The sequence below is a fragment of the Procambarus clarkii genome, chromosome 60, assembly GCF_040958095.1.
Source record: "Procambarus clarkii isolate CNS0578487 chromosome 60, FALCON_Pclarkii_2.0, whole genome shotgun sequence".
NCBI lineage: Eukaryota > Metazoa > Arthropoda > Malacostraca > Decapoda > Cambaridae > Procambarus > Procambarus clarkii.
This window is the reverse complement of record NC_091209.1, coordinates 13,985,718-14,011,877: the sequence shown is the minus strand read 5'-3', so window position 1 is coordinate 14,011,877 and position 26,160 is coordinate 13,985,718. Positions and strand designations below refer to the sequence as shown.

The window sequence follows — 26,160 nt, the reverse complement described above, 5'->3', positions numbered from 1 at the left end:
AATACTAACAACTTTGAGCAACTTGCTCAACTTACAAGCAGAAGCAGTGTTCCCTGGTGATTACCTCCTCCCCAAAGTCGACTTGTGAAGGTGGCGAGTTACTATCGTTTTTTAATGACACTATCTCGTCAAATATTTTTTCGTCATCGGTGAATGGAGATTTTTTGGAGTGGTTGGATGATGTTATCTTCGATATTGCCCTGACTGCGGCATTGAGGTAACCAAGACGACGGCCTTTGGAAATGCCATCTTTTCTGCATACAATCCCCAGAACCTCTCTGATGACCCCTGACACCCCCCTCCCTGAGTCCAACACAATATTTTCGTCTTCGTTTTCATGGCGTCCTGAAAGTGAAGAATATGTTAGCAGTTATAGCAAAGTTAAAGTTTCTAACATAGCTATTATTTAAGAACACAGATCAACAACAGGTAGGTACCCTCATACACATCCTACATCCAACTCGACAACAAAAACACCCATTTCAGTTCTTTCACTACCAACAAACGCCCCCACCTTAATCTGGTCACGCAATGTATACAGTCATCAGCACACACACACACACACACACACAGACTTGCATTCAACAAAGCCAGATTATAGTGCAGATAAACATCACAAGAGGTTAAAACACTCGAATTGGCACTATATTCTTTATATGGTACTACTGTATAAACATACATATTTACACTGTACGAGAGAAATACTGTACCTTAAAACGTGGGTAATATAAGTGCCAGCACAATCATTCTACAGACTTAAATTTTAATGTGTTAATGATTGCCCTTATTACACAGTCTGATGTAATATGCATCTTGAGTATGATCTAGCATTTGAGTATAATGTTGACAATGAAACACCACCTGAAGTACAGGTAAATTGATGCTGGATTACAGTGTTAACATACAGTATGTTTCAAAAGATTTAACACTAGCTGACTAAAATTCTGGACATTCATGATCATTATATTGTATACATACTACATATGTTTATACCACTATAACTATGTTGGAAATGGGTAAAAAACTCTTGTATGGACACTTTATGCAACGAAAACCCCAGCAGACACCGTTTTCTTGTTACTATCCCAAGGGGAATTGTATGTAAACTGCCCATTTTATAAACATTTCCTTTTTTGAGTTATACCATAAGATTTCCAGAAACCTTAAACTATATACAGTAACTATTTAGCCCACCGAGAATGCCAATAGATTTCTTAATACAGTAACTTGTTTCATATTTATGATTAATAATTTTAGGGTCTCTGTAGTACAGTTGGGTTCTTTGTAGACTCAATTGTGAATTCCGGGTTCGAATCCTGGGCAGGACAGAAATGGTTGGGCGTATTTCCTATCACCTAACGCATCTGTTAACCTAGCAGTAAATAGGTACCCAGGCGTTAGTTAGTGTCTTGTGGAGTTACATCCTGGGGGTTCAGTAATATATATATACCAGTACTGTATATACACTGGATGCCTGTTCCCCGATACAATGAATTATTATTATTACAATACATACTCATAACAATCACAGTCTTAAACAGAAACAAGATATTTCTGAAGGACTTATTTGTACCACAAGGGGTGACCTTTTTTTTCTTTCCACTGCCTAGCCCTGCCAAGGGATATTTTCAGAGAATTTAGGAATTTATAAATGATAATTGCAGGCTTGAATAATACATTTTTAATATCTTCAAGAATGAGAAATCATTCTTGAAGATATTAACACCAAAGATGTATTATATTTAGGTTTTAGCTTTGGTAGTAATATTTGATAACTATGAATTATTACTATATATAACATATTTAAGTGTAATTACAAGAGATTAGTCAATATAATTGCAAACATGATTTCGTTATTTGGGAAATTAGCTTCAAAAAGAAAGAAAGAAATCTATGTGTAAAATATTGCCGATGAATTAAACCTCTTGAATTTTCTAAAAATGTCTTTAAACACAAGTGAATTATATATTAACATCTTTTTGTTGTTGTTATTGTTGGATTAGTAGCAGGAACAGAACGGGGGCCATATGTACCCCCATCGTCCCAGTGTGCTCGGGATAAACACAGCCCAGAGGCTTATCACCTGTCGGTAGTAAACCTGCTGTGCCTTACAGCATATAAACACACTGTACAGCAGACAGTTAGTGACATTCTGGTGTCCCTCTGGGAGGTAAGAATCAGCACCCCTAGCCTCTCCCATGCACCAAGTTGGTACCAGACACCATCTCCCATACCGAGGAACGAATCAGAAAATGGGAAAACCTACGAATTTCCCAATGACCTCCCAGGCATTAAAGGCACAAGGTGTCAAAAAGTACAGTTCTAGACTGCCAGATGGCAGTATCATGTCATTAATGCCAATAATCACATACCATTGTAGTCCTCATGGTGCAGTGGTAAAGCACTCACCCGGCACTTTGTGAGCACTTTGGCCTGGGAGGATCGACTAGGTGCCAATCCTTAACTATAACCTCTGTTCACTCAGCAGTGAGTGGGTACCTGGTTGTTAAACGATTTGGCGGGTCATATTCTGGGGAAAATTAGGATTAAGAGCCTGTCCAAAATGCTATGCGTGCTAGTGGTTTTACAAGAATGTAAGAACTCTTGTATACAGTATATATAAAAAAATAGCCAGAAGTCTATAGGCAGAATAGGTGCACCAGTTCTGCATATTATTATGTTTGAACCAGATGATCTTAATATTATGCCATGACAGCTGGGTGGACAGCGCTTCGGATTCGTAGTCCTAAGGTTCCGTGTTCGATCCCCAGTGGAGGCGGAGACAAATGGGCAAAATGTTTCGTTCACCCTGATGCCCCTGTTACCTAGCAGTAAATAGGTACCTGGAAGTTAGAGAGCTGCTACGGGCCGCTTCCTGGGGATGGAGGCCTAGTCAAGGACCGGGCCGCGGGGACACTAAGCCCTGAAATCATCTTTTTTTTTTTTTTTTTTTTGAGATATATACAAGAGTTGTTACATTCTTGTACAGCCACTAGTACGCGTAGCATTTCGGGCAGGTCCCTGGAATACGATCCCTTGCCGCGAAGAATCGTTTTTTCATCCAAGTACACATTTTACTGTTGCGTTAAACAGAGGCTACAGTTAAGGAATTGCGCCCAGTAAATCCTCCCCGGCCAGGATACGAACCCATGACATAGCGCTCGCGGAACGCCAGGCGAGTGTCTTACCACTACACCACGGAGACTGTTAGATCGGGTCATCATCTCAAGATGATATCCGAGTACAGGTGAACAATGCTTCCCCGTATGGTGACCAAAACCCCCCCCTGGGGGGTTAAATGCCACCCCCTTAGTGACGGACAGGTGTCCAGAGAGGGCGTCTTGAGAAGCAGCTGTGGGCACCTTCCCAGACACCCCATAGATCACTGGCTCGCCCCCACACACACACACACCTACCACCCAGTCCTCACCCAACCACACCTACCACCCAGTCCTCACCGCTGCCCCACGGGGCACTCCTCACACGGCCCTGTCACTCACTTCTCAGGGATCTCCCTGCTCGTATTCCTCGCCCTTGGTACATGTTTGTGTCGCCATTACGAACTGACAATCGTAGTATTGGTAGGGCTTCTCACCGGTGTTGACCCGCGTTAATTGCCCGCTTCCCTGCTTCCTGCAGGCTTCAGCTCACCGTTAATACGATGTAGTTCTCTCTCCTCGGCTATTGGTACTATTATAGGCCGTGTAAAAATGTTAAGACCTATCTAAAAATATACGACGTGAGAAACACTAGGAATATAGTTCATAGAAAACTACTTTCAATAGGTAACTGATACAAAAGTGTGTGTCCTCTGGGGCTCAAGTTTTGAGGACGAGGACACAAGCTTGTTATGCATGATTTAGTGTATTTATGGCTGTATTTAATAGGTACTTTATTAAACGCTGTATTTTTTAAGTTTTTCTTCTTATAGAAGCAAATAATACCAAGTATGTAGTGCACATAAATATTCTTTCTCGCTGTCAGGATAATGTATACATTATCTTTCATCACATTATCATCTGGGAGGATAATGTCTCCCAATATCACTACACGGCCTATTCTTATAATTATACATCATTGTATCGTGGGACAGGTAGCCAGTGTATATTTGTATGATAGGCTTATATCGAGATCTGCGCACCTTTTCCTCCCAGGATGGAATTACTGACCCTTGCCCCCCAGGATGCAGCCCCACAAGCTGACTAACTCCAGGAACCTATTTACTGCTAGGTGAACAGGTGCATTAGACGATAGGAAATGCGCCCAACCATTTCTGTTCCCCCGATGATGATGATGATGATGATAATAATAATACGATAATAACAATACTACTAATAATACAAATTATTAATAATATTGTATTTATAAAATATAAATTGTAACATGTTACCATGGTTCTATATTTAATAGGAACAGTAATTATTATATCAAACCAATAATTACGCACGGTGGGTAACCGTATTCAAAAACGGTCTCTATATGAGCTATATGAATATAAATATAGGCCTATATGGCTCTTCCTGTCCTCGTCCAGGCCACTATAGGGTTAATTAGTGGCTCTCAGGTAAACTCAGGTAAAATAATTTACCTTACCTGAGGGCCACTACCTCTAATGGCCTCGACGGGGAATATGATGGAGACATTGTCACGTTGACACCCATGAGGTGCTAAAGTACCCATTACTTAACTGGTAACGGTGTAGTGTATATAGCTGTGAAACATGAGACTCCCTGGGTAAACTGGAATCTTTTACGTTGGTCTTTGTCCGGGGGGTTATATACCGTTGTTGACACAGTCACTAAGGACTTCCTGCTTGACAGTGGTCGGCTTAGCTGAGCCAGCGTCGTAAATGGCTTGTCTCAGCTAGTTCCGTACGTTGCCACAATCACCTCAATGGTTTATATTTGGGGGGATGGGGGAGGTCTGCGGGGCCTCCACCAATCATAGTTGCTGATACAGATTTCAAGCGTGGCCAACTTATACACTCGTTTATTATTCAAATTTATTTATCGAAGTTTAAACTGTTATTAATTAAACGAAACAATTTGCGAAACCCGTAATGCTTTGCGTAATAGTGGCTTTAGGCATGGTATGTACTAGCTCTATCTATAAATTCATCAATATATGTATCACTCCTTGTATGTATGTACTTTACCTGAATAAACATTTGAATTTGAATTTGAATATAAAACATTTGAAACGTCCAAAAACTGAGTAGTTTTCTTTTTTTTTAGAGGGTGACTTCTTTAATGTGGAAGCGGTCGTTCGCCATGACGCTAATGGTGATGATTGTGTAATTAACTCTTAATTAAGGGTGTTGGGGATGGCCATTAATCCAGTGAATAATGACGGGCGTTCACATCAGGGTAAGACAATATAGAGGTGAGTGGATGCGGCCAGAAATGGACAAAACATCGAAAAAGTGCATTTTGATGCTGAACAATTTAGAATTCCGAGTTTAGGTAATGTTGTTAGTTACCAGACATGCGCTAGTGATGAAATTGTGGTCTGAAATGTACAAAAAAAAAATTGGAATGAAGATTAGTACATATTTAAAGCCAAAAATGTATGTATAAATGTATGGAATAAGGCAACTAGGATACTGGGATTTATTTCTAGAAGTATTTAGCAATAAAACAGTTAATGTTATTCTTTAGCTATATATCTTGTTGTTATCACCCATCTATCTTGTTGTTATCACCCATCAATATATCTATATTGTTATCACCCATTATGTACACTATGCAGTTCAGTTTTGGCCGCCATACTGCAGAATGGACATAAATTCACTTGAACGCATTTAAGGATGGGTAACAAAATTAATCCAAGGCATTAGAAATATTAAAAGTAACGACAGTTTAGTTTACTTCATTTATTATGCACCCCATACCTATCTTGTGGGCGGTAATGGGAAAAGTTACAGCGGCACATAATGGGCTCCGGAACTGAACCCCGAAATCCATTTAGCTAAGCAAGTTATAGCTAACTTTATGGCGGGGATGTGTCGCGCGCTTTTGCCCTCTGAGCGCGCTCTCTTTCCTAGTTCCATGGCGTCTCAAGGCTCATGATAAGCCTAATCTACTAGTTTCTCCAGGGCTATGACCGAGGCTACGCCCCACAACACAGGGTGTAGCGAGTGTTAACTGTACACAGGGTGTAGCGACGTATGTGTGTACATCACTCCATCAGCGATCATTAAACTCCTAAGGCCAGATTCACGAAGCAGTTACGCAAGCACTTACGAACCTGTACATCTTTTCTCAATCTTTGGCGGCTTTGTTTACAATTACTAAACAGTTAATGAGCTCGGAAGCACCAGGAGGCTGTTTATAACAATAACAACAGTTGATTGGCAAGTTTTCATGCTTGTAAACTGTTTAATAAATGTAACCGAAGCCGCCAAAGATTGAGGAAAGATCTACACGTTCGTAAGTACTTGAGTAACTGCTTCGTGAATCTGGCCCCTAGACTGACTCGCATCTGGAACTTGTTGGCCCAACAGGTTGCTACACGGGAGATCAGGTCAAGTGATCACATGAAGGCTCTGGCACACAGTTGGCTACAGGTTCATGCATCCTCTTCCTTATATGATTGTCACCTAATGTTGGTAATGAATAAAGGCTATTCCTACTGATGCATATAACAGCCTCGTGAAACATATGGGCCTCAAGGAGTAGGTTTCAACTGAGCTGAGGCAGGATTACAGCTCTTGCTTGCAGTTTCACCAGGTTCCTTATGTGATAGTTTCTTTATGATAGTTCTCAATGTGATAGTTTCACAGTACTGTACATTCTCATTAAATAAAGTCCCCATTGCAGTCTCCGTGGTGTAGTGGTAAGACACTCGCCTGGCGTTCCGCGAGCGCTTTGTCCTGGGTTCGTATCCTGGCCGGGGAGGATTTACTGGGCGCCAATCCTTAACTGTAGCCTCTGTTCACCCAACAGTAAAATGGGTACCTGGTTGTTAAACGATTTGGCGGGTCGTATTCCGGGGAACACAGGATTAAGGACTTGCCCAAAACGCTTCGCGTCCTATAGTGGCTGTCCAAGAATGTAACAACTCTTGTATATATAAATAAATAAATGAGTTTCTAAGAGCAGGCTTCAGACGAGCTGAGGTAGGATAACAACTCTTGCTTGCAACTTCACTAGGTACGTCATTTAACAGATTTAACAGAAACTTATGAACTCTAGTCTTAAAGAGAGAGAGAGAGAGAGAGAGAGAGAGAGAGAGAGAGAGAGAGAGAGAGAGAGAGAGAGAGAGAGAGAGAGAGAGAGAGAGAGAGAGAGAGAGAGAGAAGGAGCTGGGGAGGGGACAGGTAATGAGAGGGGCGAGAGAGAGGTAGGGAGAGAGGGGAGAGAGGGGAAACACAGTGGGGGGGGGGGGGCAGCAGGTAAGGCACCACTTAGGGGGGGGGGAGGGGAGGAGGCCACTGAGGGCAGTGACTGGCAGAACCTGACATCTACTCGCCTAGTTGTGTTTGCGGGGGTTGAGCTCTGGCTCTTTCGTCCCGCCTCTCAACTGTCAATCAACTGGTGTACAGATTCCTGAGCCTACTGGGTTCTATCATATCTACACTTGAAACTGTGTATGGAGTCAGCCTCCACCACATTACTGCCTAATGTATTTCATCTGTTAACTACCCTGACACTGAACAAATTCTTTCTAATGTCCCTGTGGCTCATATGGGTACTCAGTTTCCACCTGTGTCTCCTTGTTCGTGTTCGTGTTCCACCCGTGCTGAAGAGTTTGTCTTTGTCCCCTGAGAATTTTGTAGGTGGTTATCATGTCTCCCCTTACTCTTCTGTTTTTCAGGGACGTGAGGCTTAGTTCCCGTAGCATTTCCTCGTAGCTCATACCTCTCAGTTCCGGGACTTGTCTGGTGGCATACCTATGAATCTTCTCTAACTTTGTCTTGCGTTTAACTAAGTATGGACTGCAGGCTGGAGCTGCATACCCCAAGATTGGTCTGATATAAGTGGTATACAAGATCCTGAACGATTTTTTACACAAGTTTCTAAAGGCATTTCTTATGTTGGCCAGTCTAGCATATGCCGCTGATGATATCCTTTTGATGTGGGCCTCTGGGGACAGGTTCGGTGTGATATCAACCCCCAGATCTTTCTCTCTATTTGACTCTTGCAGGATATCATCTCCCAGATGGTACCTTGTGTTCAGCCTTCTGCTCCCTTCGCCTAATTTCATTACTTTACACTTTCCTGAGTTGAACTTTAGTAGCCATTTTCTAGACCATTCCTCCAGTTTGTCCAGGTCATCTTGTAGTCTCTGTCTATCTTCATCTGTCTCGATTCTTCTCATAATTTTTGCATCATCAGCAAACACTGAGAGGAATGAGTTTATACCCTCCGGTGTAACTGGTATGAGGCTGGAGTGAGAGGATGGGAGAGGAGAGATGGGATGGAAGGGAGAGTGCATGCGTGAAGGGAGAGTCCCTGCCTATCCCAGCTTCAGGAGAGAGAGGGGGGGGGGGACAGGGCCTTCGTGTATATGCATATATACAATTGACTTCTTTTTTTACATTTCCAGATGTGATGTTGGCTTCCTACGGTTCCATATTGGCTTCCTTTACATTTGCAGCAGTTGGATTCGTCCCTGGGGGGGGGGCTTCCTCCCGCCCCTGGCATGCATTGTTCAGTACCTGGACATGTTTCCAAGACTGGCGAGGGTTGCGCCTTGCAATCTGTGGGAGATGGGCGGCGTGGGAGAGTTTTTCCCTTTAGTATATCTACTAGCACTACATATATTTCTCTCTAACACACACACACACACACACACACACACACACACACACACACACACACACACACACACACACACACACACACACACACACACACACACAGTTAGGTGAGAAGGTGGTAGAGGCCAAGACCGTCAGTAGTTTCAAAGCGTTATATGACAAAGAGTGCTGGGAAGACGGGACACCACGAGCGTAACTCTCATCCTGTAACTACACTTAGGTAATTACACACACACACACACACAAACAAACAAACACAAACAGTGCCCTTAACTTGTATACCATGCAAGGTGATGGAGAAGATCGTGAGAAAAAACATAATCATAAAAATAATCTCATAATGAGACAGACATTGCAGCCAAATTAGCGTGTAACAAAGATGAAGTTGAATTAGATCCAGAGACCAAAAGACACAAGCATGGAATCAATACAGAAAGAAGCCAAACCCCCAAACATACCAGCGATACAAAGATGCGAGAAACAACTACACGTCAGTAAGGAGAGAGGCAGAGAGGAACTTTGAGAAGTGTATAGCAGACAAATGTAAGTCATCTCCAGGTCTTTTCTATAAATTCCCTAAAAGCAAGCTGTAGGTAAAGGATAATATTCAGAGGTTGAAAATGGGGGACAGATACACGGAAAATGAAAAGGAAATGTGTGAAACATTAAACGAAAAGTTCCAAAGTGTGTTTGTACAAAGTGAGATCTTCAGAGAACCAGACACAATAGGAATTCCAGAGAACAGCATAGAGCACATAGAGGTGTCTAGAGACGAAGTGAAACAAATGCTCAAGGAGCTAAGAAAGAACAAAGCAGTTGGTCCAGATGGAGTTTCACCATGGGTTCTGAGAGAATGTGCACCTGAGCTCAGCATTCCACTTCACCTGATTTTTCAGGCATCCCTGTGTACAGGAGTCGTAGCAGATGTGTGGAAAAAGGCTAACATAGTTCCAATCTACAAACGCGGCAGCAGGAAAAAAAACCCTCAAATATAGACCTGTATCATTGACAAATGTCATTGTCAAAATATTAGAAAAAATAATAAAAACTAAATAGGTAGAACACCTGGAGAAAAACGATATAATATCAGACAGACAGTATGGTTTTCGATCTGGAAGATCCTGTGTAACGAATTTACTCAGTTTCTATGATCGAGCCACAGAGATTTTACAGGAAAGAGATGGTTGGGTTGACTGCATCTATCTGGACCTAAAAAAGGCTTTCGACAGAGTTCCACATAAGACGTTGTTCTGGAAACTGGAACATATTGGAGGGTGACAGGTAAGCTTCTAACATGGATGAAAAATTTTCTGACTGATAGAAAAATGAGGGCAGTAATGAGAGGCAATGTATCGGAATGGAGAAATGTCACAAGTGGAGTACCACAGGGTTCAGTTCTTGCACCAGTGATGTTTATTGTCTACATAAATGATCTACCAGTTGGTATACAGAATTATATGAACATGTTTGCTGATGATGCTAAGATAATAGGGAAGATAAGAAACTTAGATGATTGTCATGCCCTTCAAGAAGACGTGGACAAAATAAGTATATGGAGCACCACTTGGCAAATGGAATTTAATGTGAATAAATGCCATGTTATGGAATGTGGAATAGGAGAACATAGATCCCACGCAATCTATAAATTATGTGAGAAATCTTTACAGAATTCTGATAAAGAAAGAGATCTAGGGGTGGTTCTAGACAGAAAACTATCACCTGAGGACCACATAAAGAATATTGTGCGAGGAGCCTATGCCACGCTTTCTAACTTCAGAATTGCTTTTAAATACATGGATGGCGATATACTAAAGAAATTGTTCACGACTTTTGTTAGGCCAAAGCTAGAATATGCAGCGGTTGTGTGGAGCCCATATCTTAAGAAGCACATCAACAAACTGGAAAAGGTGCAAAGACATGCCACTAAATGGCTCCCAGAACTGAAAGGCAAGAGCTACGAGGAGAGGTTAGAGGCATTAAATATGCCAAAACTAGAAGACAGAAGAAAAAGAGGTGATATGATCACCACGTACAAAATAGTAACAGGAATAGATAAAATTGATAGGGAAGACTTCCTGAGACCTGGACCTTCAAGAACAAGAGATCATAGATTTAAACTAACGAAACAAAGATGCCGGAGAAATATAAGAAAATTCACTTTCGCAAACAGAGTGGTAGACGGTTGGAACAAGTTAGGTGAGAAGGTGGTGGAGGCCAAGACCGTCAGTAGTTTCAAAGCGTTATATGACAAAGAGTTCTGGGAAGACGGGACACCACAAGCGTAGCTTTCATCCTGTAACTACACCTTAGGTAATTACACTTAGATAATTACACACACAAACACGGGCTTGTGGCTGTGTGGACAGCGCTTGGGACTCGTAATCCTTGGGTCCGGGTTCGATCCCCGGCGATGTCGGAAAACAAATGGTTTCCATTTCCAAACGGAAAACAGAGTTTCCTTCACCCTGATGCACCTGTTCACCTAGCAGTAAATAGGTACCTGGGAGTTAGACAGCTGTTACGGGCTGCTTCCTGGGGGAGGGGGGTGGAAAATAAAATTAGTTAGTAGTAACAGTTGATTGACAGTTGAGAGGCGGGCCGAAAGAGCAGAGTTCAACCCGCGCAAGCACAACTAGGTGAGTACATCCCCAGGAAGCAGCCCGTAGCAGCTCATTCCCAGGGTACCTATTTACTGCTAGGTGAACAGGAGTATCAGGGTGTGTGTGAGATAGCATCACAAAATATGGTTTTACAATATGAACAAATCTGCCAAATATAATATAATTCCCGCGTCGTTTTAATTACATAAATCCAATTAAGGTTGACTTCCTTTGGAATACAAATGAATACAAATTGTTTTGAATTGCAAAATGAATACACTCAATTACACATTATACACATTTTACCCTATTGTAATGGGGTTAATCTGCCTGGCTTCTCTGCACGCTCGTGCGCACACACACACACACACACACACACACACACACACACACACACACACACACACACACACACACAAACACAAAAACTGCAGAAACAAGGAAGAAGCGCAGGGCGAGAGGAGAAAACCAGGAAATTACAGCTCCCAACACAACATTCCCATAGGTGAGGGGGGAACCCACAACCAGCAACCCAATAACACCAGAGGGGAGGGCAACTCCACCACCCTTTTCTGCACAGAACCCCCACCCCGAACCCTCCCTGCCCCCACTCAAATGCTCAGCCAACTCTCCCTCCCCCACCACCCCATTCCCACCCTGCTACCCCTCCCCTACTCCCACCATGTCCTCCCTCCCCCCCTTTCCCTCACTGTCCTCCCTCCCACTTCATCCCAAACTCTCTGTCCCCCCTTCACTTGACCTCCCATCCCTCACTCCAGTATCCTCTGAGACCCCATTATCCACCCCACAAATCCTCACACCCATGGAACAGCTTTCCCCATCAGCCGAACGCTCACCAAGAAGAGGACATGAGAAGGGACAGAAAAGAGTGAGTCTCAAGGCAATGTTCACTAATATAGATGGGATTACAAATAAAACAAATGTACTTGGAGAATGGGTACTTGAAGAAAACCCAGACATAATAGCACTCACAGAAACAAAGCTAACGAAAACCATAACAACAGTGTTTCCACAGGACTTTTGTGTTGTGAGGAAAGAGAGGCGGTGGTGGTGTAGCTCTGTTGGTAAGAAAAGGCTGGGACTTTGAAGAGATGGTTATTCAGGGCTGTGAAGGTTTCAGTGACTACATAACAGGTACCATAGCAACTGGGGGACAAAAAATTATAGTCGTAGTCATATATAACCCCCCAACCAAAAGACAGAAGACCCAGACAGAAATATAATAGAAACAACATGGCCACCATTAACATAATAGAGAGAGAGCAGCGTCTCTCACTAGCAGGAATGGATCTGGACTGCTAATCATGGGGGACATCAACCACAGGAAGATAGATTGGGAGAACAGAGACCCGCACGGAGGACCAGATACATGGAGAGCTAAGCTGCTCTCCATAAGCACAACTAGGTGAGTAGGTGAGTACACACACACACACCCCCGTAGTGTTAGTCCAACCGTAGAGAGAGAGAGAGAGAGAGAGAGAGAGAGAGAGAGAGAGAGAGAGAGAGAGAGAGAGAGAGAGAGAGAGAGAGAGAGAGAGAGAGAGAGAGAGAGAGAGAGAGAGGGGCGGGGGAAGGATTGAGTGGGTGCCCTCCCCCCAGCACACAGTCTAGTCTACTATTGATTATCTAGCGCCCTACACACTCCACCGTCCAAAATTTTGACAATAGAGACTTTACATAAAACATTTTCCCCTCCACTTGAGCGTTGAATATTATGCTAATTGTAATATCATTCTAAGTGGAATTTTGGGTTATATTAAAGATTAATTCTAATTGTTAATGCAATTTTTGCCTTGATAGAACTTACCAGAGAAAACACCTTGGAGACTTAGCAGGCATCATGTGAGCAACCTAGCAGGTGTCAAGCGAGCAACCTAGCAGGCATCTTGTGAGCAACCTAGCAGGTGTCAAGCGAGCAACCTAGCAGGCATCAAGCGAGCAACCTAGCAGGCATCAAGCGAGCAACCTAGCAGGCATCAAGCGAGCAACCTAGCAGGCATCAAGCGAGCAACCTAGCAGGCATCAAGCGAGCAACCTAGCGGGCATCAAGCGAGCAACCTAGCAGGCATCAAGCGAGCAACCTAGCAGGTATCAAGCGAGCAACCTAGCAGGTATCAAGCGAGCAACCTAGCAGGTATCAAGCGAGCAACCTAGCAGGTATCAAGCGAGCAACCTAGCAGGTATCAAGCGAGCAACCTAGCAGGCATCAAGCGAGCAACCTAGCAGGCATCAAGCGAGCAACCTAGCAGGCATCAAGCGAGCAACCTAGCAGACAAAGAAACACAACACACACATCATTACTAACTGCCAAACAGCGCCACTCCGTCCAATAACCATTGGACAGCCCTCAGCCAAGCTAACCATTGTCTCTCATCCACAACTCATTAACACACACAACGTTTATTAAAACAATATTTGTCTTGGCCTGGCCCCCCCTCCCCCCCCCCCCCCCGGGACTCAAGTTATAACTCCAGCGTTGGTAAAGGTGAGGACAAAGTTTATTAACATCAGTCAAATGAGAACCTCCAGTAATTTTTGTCATTTCTAAAAAATAAAAAAAATACCTATTTGGAACTGGAAAACTAATGTCGTTAAACAAACAATTTATTTTTATTAGTTTTTTTACGTGTATTTGTGTGTTTTTTTTTACAGTTTTCTGAAGTTATATTTTTGATTTTGAGTTCCCGGACGGCAAACAGTTTAAAATATTAAATAATTTATATATTTTAAATAATTTTACATTACATTTGACTTACCAGTCAAACATGTAAAGTTATATTGTTTAATATATTACCGAAAACTCACACCCCAGAAGGGACTCGAACCCATGCTGCCAGAAGCACTCTGCAAGTGGTGTACAGGACCCCTTAACCACTCGACCATCACGACCGGACAAAAGATGATGGTAGCCGAGGTTATTTCTCCATCATTATGCCCAAGATTACCATCAGAGTGCCGGCGGGATGATGGGGAAATAGCCTCGGCTGCCATCATCTTTTGTCCGGTCGTGATGGTCGAGTGGTTAAGGTGTCCTGTACACCAGTTGCATGTGCTTCTGGCAGTATGGGTTCGAGTCCCTTCTGGGGTGTGAGTTTTCGGTTGCATATATGCCTGGGGACCATTCAGGCTTGTTTGCATATATATATATATATATATATATATATATATATATATATATATATATATATATATATATATAAACGCACGGATGGAAGCTTGAGGTTCAGCTGAACCAGTGACATGTTAGAAAGTATTGTTTAACTAAAGAATAGAGAGGGAAATATAAATATTAGAGTACCATAGGCTATTCCTACTCTCCTGATACAGAAACAGGAGTAATGATCACCACCTACAACATCACTAACAACACTACCACCCTCACAACACCTCTCACGGTCATTGCTCACTCAGCCTGTGAATGCCTTTCCTCTCCTGAGCGCGAAAATCCTGTGTAAATGTTTGTTTTTTACATCTGGCAGCTGTGTACATACGAGCGTCCTAGTGCTGCCAAGTCACGACATGACTGGAAGTTGTCGTACCGGACGCTGACATGCTGGAAGTTGGCCTACTGAGAGGTGTCGTACTGGAAGTTGTCGTACTGGAAGTTGTCGTACGGGAAGTTGTCGTACTGGAAGTTGTCGTACTGGAAGTTGTCGTACTGGAAGTTGTCGTACGGGAAGTTGTCGTACTGGAAGTTGTCGTACTGGAAGTTGTCGTACTGGAAGTTGTCGTACTGGAAGGTGTCGTACTGGAAGTTGTCGTACTGGAAGTTGTCGTACTGGAAGTTGTCGTACTGGAAGGTGTCGTACTGGAAGTTGTCGTACTGGAAGTTGTCGTACTGGAAGTTGTCGTACTGGAAGGTGTCGTACTGGAAGTTGTCGTACTGGAAGTTGTCGTAGACAAGTTGGGATCCACGAAGTGGACTATTTTGAGTATTTCATACTTTTTTTGTTTAGTTTTGCAATAATTACGAGCCATTCAATTTTGTCTACAACCTTTTGTTTACTTTCGTTCATAAACTCACGAACGTCGTACACTTTGTAGTAGAACGTTCATTCATATGTTTGTCGGGGATTGGAGAAGACTCCATTCATTCATCTCGTGTTCACTGTGAACGAGTTTCATTCATATGGTGTTGTCACCCAAAGCGGTTTGGCTTCATTGATCTTGTGTTTACACCAGAGGAAACTAGTTTTATACTCACGTTCTGTCTGGTGTGTGACGGGTGTTTTTGTCTGGTGAGTGTGTGACGGGTGTTTTTGTCTGGTGAGTGTGTGACGGGTGTTTTTGTCTGGTGAGTGTGTGACGGGTGTTTTTGTCTGGTGAGTGTGTGACGGGTGTTTTTGTCTGGTGAGTGTGAGACGGGTGTTTTTGTCTGGTGAGTGTGAGACGGGTGTTTTTGTCTGGTGAGTAAGACGGGTGTTTTTGTCTGGTGTGAGACGGGTGTTTTTGTCTGGTGAGTGAGACAGGTGTTTTTGTCTGGTGTGAGACGGGTGTTTTTGTCTAGTGAGAGTGTGACGGGTGTTCTGTCTGGTGAGTGTGACGGGTGTTTTTGTCTAGTGAGTGTGACGGGTGTTTTTGTCTGGTGTGAGACGGGTGTTTTTGTCTAGTGAGAGTGTGACGGGTGTTCTGTCTGGTGAGTGTGACGGGTGTTTTTGTCTGGTGTGAGACGGGTGTTTTTGTCTAGTGAGTGTGTGACGGGTGTTCTGTCTGGTGAGTGTGACGGGTGTTTTTGTCTGGTGAGTGTGACGGGTGTTCTGTCTGGTGAGTGTGACGGGTGTTCTGTCTGGTGAGTGTGTGACGGGTGTTCTGTCTGGTGAGTGTGACGGGTGTTTTTGTCTGGTGAGTGTGACGGGTGTTCTGTCTGGTGAGTGTGACGGGTGTTCTGTCTGGTGAGTGTGACGGGTGTTCTGTCTGGTGAGTGTGTGACGGGTGTTCTGTCTGGTGAGTGTGACGGGTGTTTTTGTCTGGTGAGTGTGACGGGTGTTTTGTCTGGTGAGTGTGACGGGTGTTCTGTCTGGTGAGTGTGACGGGTGTTCTGTCTGGTGAGTGTGTGACGGGTGTTCTGTCTGGTGAGTGTGACGGGTGTTTTTGTCTGGTGAGTGTGACGGGTGTTCTGTCTGGTGAGTGTGACGGGTGTTCTGTCTGGTGAGTGTGACGGGTGTTCTGTCTGGTGAGTGTGACGGGTGTTCTGTCTGGTGAGTGTGACGGGTGTTCTGTCTGGTGAGTGAGACAGTACCGTCTCCGTAGCTAACAAAGGCTCTCACTCGCTAACCCGATTTAAGCGAGCGCTTCCAGCCTGTCTGGCGCTGGTAGTAAATGAGTTTTACATATGTGGGTTCTTGCTAAGATGTGTGTGTGCGTGTGTGTGTGTGTGTGTGTGTGTGTGTGTGTGTGTGTGTGTGTGTGTGTGTGTGTGTGTGTGTGTGTGTGTGTGTGTGTGTGTCTGTGTGTGTGTGTGTGTGTCTCTGTGTGTGTGTACTCACCTAGTTGTGCTTGCGGGGGTTGAGCTCTGGCTCTTTGGTCCCGCCTCTCAACTGTCAATCAACTGGTGTACAGATTCCTGAGCCTACTGGGCTCTATCATATCTACATTTGAAACTGTGTATGGAGTCAGCCTCCACCACATCACTGCCTAATGCATTCCATCTGTTAACTACTCTGGCACTGAAAAAAGTTTTTTCTAACGTCCCTGTGGCTCATGTGGATACTCAGTTTCCACCTGTGTCCCCTTGTTCGCGTACCACCAGTGTTAAACAGTTTATCTTTATCTACCCTATGTTAGAATTTCTACCTCTTAGAATTTTGTAGGTAGTGATCATGCCTCCCCAAGCTCTCCTGTCTTCCAGCATCGTGAGGTGCAGTTCACGCAGTCTTTCCTCATAACTCATGCCTCTTAGTTCTGGGACTAGCATTGTGACATACCTCTTAACTTTTTCTTCCAGCTTCGTCTTGTGCTTGACATGGTACGGGCTCCATGCTGGGGCCGCATACTCCAGGATTGATCTTACATATGTGGTATACAAGGTTCTGAAAGATTCCTTACACAGGCTTCTGAAGGCAGTTCTGATGTTAGCCAGCCTCGCATACGCCGCAGATGTTATTCTTTTTATGTGGGCTTCAGGAGACAGGTTTGGTGTGATATCAACCCCTAGATATTTCTCTCTGTCCGTTTCATGAAGGACTTCATCTCCTATTCGGTATCTTGAGGTTATCTTGAGATGATTTCGGGGCTTTAGTGTCCTCGCGGCCCGGTCCTCGACCAGGCCTCCACCCCCAGGAAGCAGCCCGTGACAGCTGACTAACACCCAGGTACCTATTTTACTGCTAGGTAACAGGGGCATAGGGTGAAAGAAACTCTGCCCATTGTTTCTCGCCGGCGCCTGGGATCGAACCCAGGACCACAGGACCACAAGTCCAGCGTGCTGTCCGCTCGGCCGACCGGCTCCCGTACTGGTCCCTACACTTGCACCAAAGGTGGTACCACTTTTAGGAAATATCAACATAAATTGTTGGCAAAATAAACCATTCATTTTCGTCCTAATGGCATATATTTATCTTAAGAACCGGGGAAAAATTGCGAGGTTTTCGTTTTAATAATTTTAATATGTAGGGTTTTGACTTCAAATATGACTGGAGTAATGACTTTAGTGTGGAGTTATAACTCCAGTCAGCGGAGCTTGGAGCAAAATATGGGTTTAATAAAAGCTGAATTAATGAGGAAAGTGGTGAATGAGAGACAGGCCTTGTTAGCAGTGCCTTTTGAACAGTTAATGGACGGAAAGAGGCTGTTTGGCAGTTAGTAATGAAGTGAGGTGTAGTCTGTGTGAGAGAGAGAGAGAGAGAGAGAGAGAGAGAGAGAGAGAGAGAGAGAGAGAGAGAGAGAGAGAGAGAGAGAGAGAGAGAGAGAGAGAGAGAGGGAGAGAGAGAGAGAGAGAGAGAGAGAGAGAGAGAGGGAGGGAGGGAGGGAGAGATTTTCGGGTATTAAGTTTATATAATGTGATTTAAGGCTAATACCTTCAGAGATAAGAGGCAAGCGACAGGACAGCGGTGTGTGGCGGAGTGAGCCGTGTAGAACTTCCCTAACATAGCTTGCAGGACCGAGCTCGAGTTCCAGGGCCCTGCCTCTCCTACTGTAGGTCATCTAATGTTGTGACTTCCGACACCTTGGTTTACTCTCATGTCTGATGTTTACACAATAAACGAAGGTATCTTCTTCATATTTTGTTATATAGCTGGATTCACGTGCTTATACTGGCCTGACAATGAAGAAGTGGCTCCTTACACCCCTGTGGCTCACCCCAGAGGTCTGGCTCCTCACACCCCTGTGGTTCACCTAGGTCTGGCTTCTCACACCCCTGTGGCTCACCTCAGAGGTCTGGCTCCTCACACCCCTGTGGCTCACCCCAGAGGTCTGGCTCCTCACACCCCTGTGGTTCACCCCAGAGGTCTGGCTCCTCACACCCCTGTGGTTCACCTCAGGTCTGGCTCCTCACACCCCTGTGGCTCACCTCAGAGGTCTGGCTCCTCACACCCCTGTGGCTCACCCCAGAGGTCTGGCTCCTCACACCCCTGTGGTTCACCCCAGAGGTCTGGCTCCTCACACCCCTGTGGCTCACCCCAGAGGTCTGGCTCCTCACACCCCTGTGGTTCACCTCAGAGGTCTGGCTCCTCACACCCCTGTGGCTCACCCCAGAGGTCTGGCTCCTCACACCCCTGTGGCTCACCCCAGAGGTCTAGCTCCTCACACCCCTGTGGCTCACCCCAGAGGTCTGGCTCCTCACACCCCTGTGGCTCACCTCAGAGGTCTGGGTCCACACACCCCTGTGGCTCACCCCAGAGGTCTGGCTCCTCACACCCCTGTGGCTCACCCCAGAGGTCTGGCTCCTCCTCAACCAGTCAAGATGGTACTCTGACGTCAACCAACGTCTTCGTCAATAACTGTCCTCGTGATTCTGGTCCAGAAAACTCTTTATATTCAGAAGCCGTTTTGGCATTATGTCAGCCTTATCTTGGAGCGACCCCGGCGGTGACTATAACTACCCAGGATAGTGGACCCATCCCACGCCCCACCGTGGCTCCTGTGCCCATCCCATCTCACTTGTCCGTCAATTAAACCCCAATTAACCCATAATTATTTGGTAATTCCTTTCAGGCGGCCACACCCGGGGAGGGTGGAGTGGCCGGCTGGTGTTGAGGACCCCTCGAGGACCCACACGCCCGCGGGTCTCACTAGCCGTGACCTGTCCCTATCCACCTCCCGCCAACACCTTATTGTCCTTCCTCTCCCTTGAGCGCGAGGGGCGGCACTTGCCCTTGAGCGCGAGGGCGACACAAGGGAAGGCGGGGGGCGCGGATGGCCGATAATGGGATGCTAAGGACTCGACTACTTCGCGCGGGTCGTCCTCCTGCACTATAGCCGACGCTGCCACATCTTGCATGACACATGGGGAGGTGAGGGGATGTTGCAAATGTTGCCGGCGACTGTGAGCACCATGCAACATGCCAGGCGCTGACTTGCCCGCCGACCCCTCAACTGTTGCCATTGATTTCCAGGATTGCAGACCCGGCCGCTAGAGGGGAGCGCGCGCCCCATATCGATTCACTCCTCCATCCCAATCTCTGCAAATTTATTTCCCCATTTTAAATTCATAACAATTGGCATTGAGGGCGTGCAGGAGACATGCATGGGTGACATGGCGTGTTTGTCATGTGGCGAGCATGTTGGGTAGAGGCGCAGGAGTATGTGGCGAGGGGTTATGTGGCGCGTGACGGAGCCGACGTCGTGACTCTGGCAAGGATTGGGACGCGAGGTGGACTTGTGTGGGAGCAGCGGTGCCACTCGGAGACCTTCTCCCCAGCCAGCAGCAACGGTGAGTACCTCTGGCTCTCTGCGGCGCCCTCGCTCACTCACGCCCATGCCCCAGGGCCCTCCTCCAGCACCAGGCCGCCCCACACACCGCCCAATCGCTCCCTCCTACGGGATATCAACCCGTCTATAGCGTGCCGGGACCGGGAAAGGGGGATTATCTTGGAGCGAGAGAGAGAGTTCCCGGCGCCTGAGTGCGGGGGTGGGCGTGTACTCCAAGGGGGAAAAAATCATTTCTGCGAGAGTTGCCATTGTGTCCGGTGAGGGGAACTGCTCCTGGCGATTCACAGGTACTGGTGGTTCGTACAGAACAGCTTGTCCTGTTAACAGGGCGCTTGTTAAGTTAGTTAGGGGTGGTTGAATGGTGTGTGTGTGTGTGTGTGTGTGTGTGTGTGTGTGTGTGTGTGTGTGTGTGTGTGTGTGTGTGTGTGTGTGTGTGTGTGTGTGTGTGTAACCCAGTGACCGACATGTTGGTATACTCTTAACTACTGACCCACTCACTCAATTACAGTCTTTCGGGTAGAGCATTAACTACCGCTAGTTTGCATGGTAACCTCCCACAAACCTAACGTCTAATCACCCATTGCGTGTTGTTTATCGCGTCTGAACACGGCTTCTGGAAGGCCCGAGTGTGATAGACTGAACAGTGATCAACACAAGAGACCACAATGAACTTGTAAGCGCAATAGATAGTCCTTATTTCGTACACTTCTCAGTTGACCTGTTCGAAACTCCTGTTCGAAACGCGTTGTGCTCACTTCCTGTACCGTAATCACTCTTTAAATCAGTGTAACTAAAACAGCTTCCTTGTACTCTCCTCTACATATACCACCGTGATTTGGGTCCATTCTGTTTCTAGTAAGAAATTGAATCGGTATACTATTTTTAGCGTGTATGTACTCGCCTAGTACTTGCCGGGGGTTGAGCTCTGGCTCTTTGGTCCCGCCTCTCAACTGTCAATCAACTGGTGTACAGGTTCCTGAGCCTACTGGGTTCTATCATATCTACATTTGAAACTGTGTATGGAGTCAGCCTCCACCACATCACTGTCTAATGCATTCCATTTGTTAACTACTCTGACACTGAAAATGTTCCTTCTAATGTTTCTGTGGCTCATTTGGGTACTCAGCTTCCACCTGTGTCCCCTTGTTCGTGTGTGTGTGTGTGTGTGTGTGTGTGTGTGTGTGTGTGTGTGTGTGTGTGTGTGTGTGTGTGTGTGTGTGTGTGTGTGTGTGTGTGCTTATATATATATATTCATGCTCTTGGTGAAAATGGTTAGCTGCTGGGCCCCGCCTCCTCGCAAACACTATTTCCCTCACTTAAAGTTGTGGCCGGAGGTGTTCCTTCACCACTTCCTCATCTGTGTGTAAACACCTCTTTGTTGCCGGGGTCGAGTTCCAGCTCATGGGCCCTGGCTCTGGCCTCTTGGGCTCCGTCAGACCTACAGTTCAACAACGTCCAATACCAATATAATCCTCGTATCTTTTACCGGAACAAAGCTAGATATAAATCTTTAGACCACAGAACTTGGCTTCCATTGTAGAGTTGTGCTCTTGTCTAGCTGTATCTTGTACGTCGTGACCATGTCTCTTCCGGCTCATCACTGCAGCGAGAGGAAATTTAGTTCAGTATGTCTTATCATTGTGTTAAAACTCTTTTAGTTTTCGAATCAACAATGTTGAAACAATCTACACATTGACTTTATGTGCTCAGCGAAGTAAGGGGTTTAATATTGACGCTGCATACTCTAGTATTGGTCTCACGTATGTGGTGTTCAGGCTGCTATTCTGGCCCCACATACTCCAGTATTGGGTCCACGTATGTGGTGTTACGGATATAATCCTGGCGCTGCATACTTTAGTATTGTTCTCACGTACGTGAAGTAGTGTTTCGAAAGACGACTGGCTTAGCGACCTGAAAAGTGTTCTACATTTTACTACGTGGACGGTAGAGCGACGGTCTCGCTTCATGCAGGTCGGCGTTCAATCCCCGACCGTCCAAGTGGTTGGGCACCATTCCTTTCCCTCCGTCCCATCCCAAATCCTTAATCTAACCCCTTCCCAGTGCTATATAGTCGTAATGGCTTGGCGCTTTCCCCCTGATAATTCCCTCCCTTTGCAAAGTTGCATATGTTGCTTATGTTGTATTGATTGTGAGCCCGCCCTCGAGGGCTGGCTAGCCTCTGCCCTCTACAGTGACCACGAGCTGCAGCTCCTGGGCTCCGTCTCATGACCAATATTCCTAAATATCTTCCTCTTCTCAGTCACGTCACACGTAATGGCACCTGTGTACCCCCCACACACACACCTGTGTGCCCCCCATACACCTGTGTACTCTACACCACTACACACCTGTGTGCCCCACATACACCTGTGTACCCCTCATACACACCTGTGTCCCCCATACACCTGTGTACCCCTCATACACACCTGTGTCCCCCATACACCTGTGTACCCTGCACCACCACACAGGCACGGTACAGTTTAGTAAAGTTCCCGTAAGTGGACGGCGGCTTAAGGCGGCGAGGTACTGCGGTGGGCCGCTTGCTTAAAGAGGAGGTACCGCTGCTGCTGGCGACGGTGTGGCCCGGGTTGTGGCCCCTGTGACGGTGTGGCCCGCGTTCTGGCCCCCTGTGACGGTGTGGCCCGCGTTCTGGCCCCCTGTGACGGTGTGGCCCGGGTTGTGGCCCCCTGTGACGGTGTGGCCCGGGTTGTGGCCCCCTGTGACGGTGTGGCCCGGGTTGTGGCCCCCTGTGACGGTGTGGCCCGGGTTGTGGCCCCCTGTGACGGTGTGGCCCGCGTTCTGGCCCCCTGTGACGGTGTGGCCCGCGTTCTGGGCCCCCTGTGACGGTGTGGCCCGCGTTCTGGCCCCCCCCTGTGACGGTGTGGCCCGGGTTGTGGCCCCCTGTGACGGTGTGGCCCGCGTTCTGGGCCCCTGTGACGGTGTGGCCCGGGTTCTAGGCCCCCCTGTGACGGTGTGGCCCGTGTTCTGGGCTCCTGTGACGGTGTGGCCCGCGTTCTGGGCCCCTGTGACGGTGTGGCCCATGTTCTGGGCCCCCTGTGACGGTGTGGCCCATGTTCTGGGCCCCCTGTGACGGTGTGGCCCATGTTCTGGGCCCCCTGTGACGGTGTGGCCCATGTTCTGGGCCCCCTGTGACGGTGTGGCCCATGTTCTGGGCCCCCTGTGACGGTGTGGCCCATGTTCTGGGCCCCCTGTGACGGTGTGGCCCATGTTCTGGGCCCCCAGGGTGTAGCAGTTGTAGGGGCCGTCAGAGAAGACATTGGGCATGAGTACAATCATGAGTAAACTGTGATTCATTCACTGTGTATGAAAATAATTATTACTAAATATTATGTTTCAAGCTGCTTGTGTTGTTACTCACGTACTCACGTATTTGCTAACTCACGTACTCACGTATTTGCTAACTCACGTACTCACGTATTTGGTAACTCACGTACTCACGTATTTGCTAACTCACATACTCACGTATTTGCTAACTCACGTATTCACGTATTTGCTAACTCACGTACTCACGTTTTTGGTAACTCACGTACTCACGTATTTGGTAACTCACGTACTTCCTAACTCACGTACTTGATCACGTACAATATAAGTATTGTACACAATACACAAGATTGTACTCCTGCTCCCAAATGCACTCTAATGTAACTGCCAATTAACGTGTTAATTCTTAACGATGGTGAGTGAAAGTGACGGCACCAACACCGTCACAATTAACACAATAAATGCAGACAATCAAACAATCAGATACACACAATAAAACAATAAATGGTGTCAATAAAACCATTGCAAATATTCCCAGTTGAAAACGGTTCTCAACAGAGCCAAATGTATAATTTTTTTTAAAGTGATGAAAATGTATGGGTTTAGCCCAAGCACACACACACACACACACACACACACACACACACACACACACAGAAGTGGTCTCCCAAGGAACATAAAGGTGTAGTGCTTTGGAAAAATAGGTGAGATAACAAGGGTATGCTGCATACTCTAGTACTGGTCTCACGTATGTGGTGTGGGCTGAAAGGGAAGTGAAAAAAAATGGATGTCATTCAAGATGGCCGCCGACAAGAAGGAAAGCAAAACAGAGCTAGATTTTTGGGTGGTTTCAATAAAGAAGGCATTGATATAAGCAGTCTACACATCACGTTGGCAAAAATAATGATAGTAAACTATCATGTAGAACTAATCAGCAAATTGAAAGAAAGTAATGACCATATGCAGGCGATGAGTCACAATAACGTGGCTGAAGTATGTTGACCAGACCACACACTAGAAGTTGAAGGGACGACGACGTTTCGGTCCGTCCTGGACCATTCTCAAGTCGATTGTGAATGACGTCAATCGACTTGAGAATGGTCCAGGACGGACCGAAACGTCGTCGTCCCTTCAACTTCTAGTGTGTGGTCTGGTCAACAAAGTAATGACCACTTTAGTAGCAAAGTATTGGGTCTTGAGAGGTTAGTGAAGGACTTGTGCAAGGACAAGAATCATTTGTAAACAAGTTGTAAAGCCATGGAAGAAGAAAATAAACTCTTAAAAACAGCTTTAGAAGAAGTTAAAGCAAATTTAAACATAAATGACTACAATAGGTTAGGTAAGGAAATTCAACAGGAGAAACAGCTTTTGTCAGCACAGATGGAGGAAGTTACACAGGGAATAGAACAGTGCAAGAAAGATATGCAACTCACCTATGCACAAGTGGCCAAGGAGAAGGACAGAATAGAAGAAGCAGTAAAGGAAGCCAAACACTGCAGCAACCAAGATAAAACAAACATTATGCTGCAAGTGAGAAAGGAACTGGCATCAAATCCTAAATTGGTTCAAAACACAGTTGATCGGAGTAAGTCCCTGATCATTTTTGGTTGCAAAGAAAAGGGGATAACATCTAGGTGAGAAACGGCTGTAGAAGAAGAGAAAGTAGTAGATAAAATTGTTGGCCTCGTGGAAGGTCTTACAACCATAGAGAATGTCTGCGACTACAGGAGAATAGGCAGATATGTAAAAGGGGAAAGATCGACCTTTGAGGATCACCCTAAACGGTGCCAAACAGATGGAAGAAGTACTAAGGAACGCTAGAAAATTACAAAGTGATGAGGATGAGAAAGTGTGGTCGTTAAGACGAGATCTTTCGAAAGACAGAAAGAAGCTGAAACTGAACCTCGCCGAGGCAAAACGTCTAAATGAGAGCAGCAATGAAGAAAAAATCAATTATTTTTTCTACAAAGTGATAGGGGCAGGCAGACCAGTAAAGTGGTACATAAAGGCAAACCAACAAAATCACTAGATAAAGGGGTAGTGAAGAATAAGGAGAGGGGGAACATGTTCCTGAAGATCGCATACACCAACATAGATGGAGTGAGATCAAAGGTACTGGAGTTAAGTGATGTAATACAGCTGCAGACACCAGACATTGTTGCACTCACGGAGACAAAACTTGAAGATGATATTTTAAACGAGGTCATATTCCCAAGAGGCTGACGGGACAGAAAAATTAGGAAAGGCGGTGGAGTTTCACCATGGGTTCTGAGAGAATGTGCACCTGAGCTCAGCATTCCACTTCAACTGATTATTCACACATCCCTGTGTACAGGAGTCGTAGCTGATGTGTGGAAAAATGGCTAACATAGTTCCCATCTACGAAAGTGGAAGCAGGGAAGACCCCTTCAATTATAGACCTGTCTCTTTGACAAGTGTAATAGTCAAAATATTGGAAAAAATAATTAAAAATAAATGGTTAGAACACCTGGAGAGAAATGATATAATATCAGACAGACAGTATGGTTTTCGATCTGGAAGATCCTGTGTAACGAATTTACTCAGTTTCTATGATCGAGCCACAGAGATATTACAGGAAAGAGATGGTTGGGTTGACTGCATCTA

The 26,160-nt window shown here is 45.7% G+C and overlaps 1 protein-coding gene and 1 long non-coding RNA gene across 3 annotated transcripts in view; one reads left to right on the top strand and one right to left on the bottom strand.

The window, feature by feature from the left end:
- Positions 1 to 4,848, bottom strand: part of LOC123766841 (rapamycin-insensitive companion of Tor) — a 52,318-nt gene extending 47,470 nt beyond the window's left edge. The window contains exons 1-2 of one of the 2 annotated variants that reach the window (XM_045756239.2): positions 4,689 to 4,848; positions 36 to 345 (exon numbers count right to left, since the gene is read on the bottom strand). In XM_045756239.2, the coding sequence (XP_045612195.2) occupies positions 36 to 345; positions 4,689 to 4,722 (344 nt within the window). In that variant the 5' untranslated portion in view covers positions 4,723 to 4,848. Of the gene's footprint in view, positions 1 to 35; positions 346 to 3,500; positions 3,672 to 4,688 lie in introns of those variants that run through there. The other variant, XM_045756238.2, reaches the window with a different exon arrangement.
- A 15,182-nt stretch (positions 4,849 to 20,030) lies between these two features.
- LOC138353878 (uncharacterized) overlaps positions 20,031 to 26,160 on the top strand; it is a 63,630-nt gene continuing 57,500 nt past the window's right edge. Inside the window, exon 1 of the long non-coding RNA XR_011223295.1 lies at positions 20,031 to 20,254. This is a non-coding gene — a long non-coding RNA (uncharacterized lncRNA). The remainder of the gene's footprint in view (positions 20,255 to 26,160) is intronic.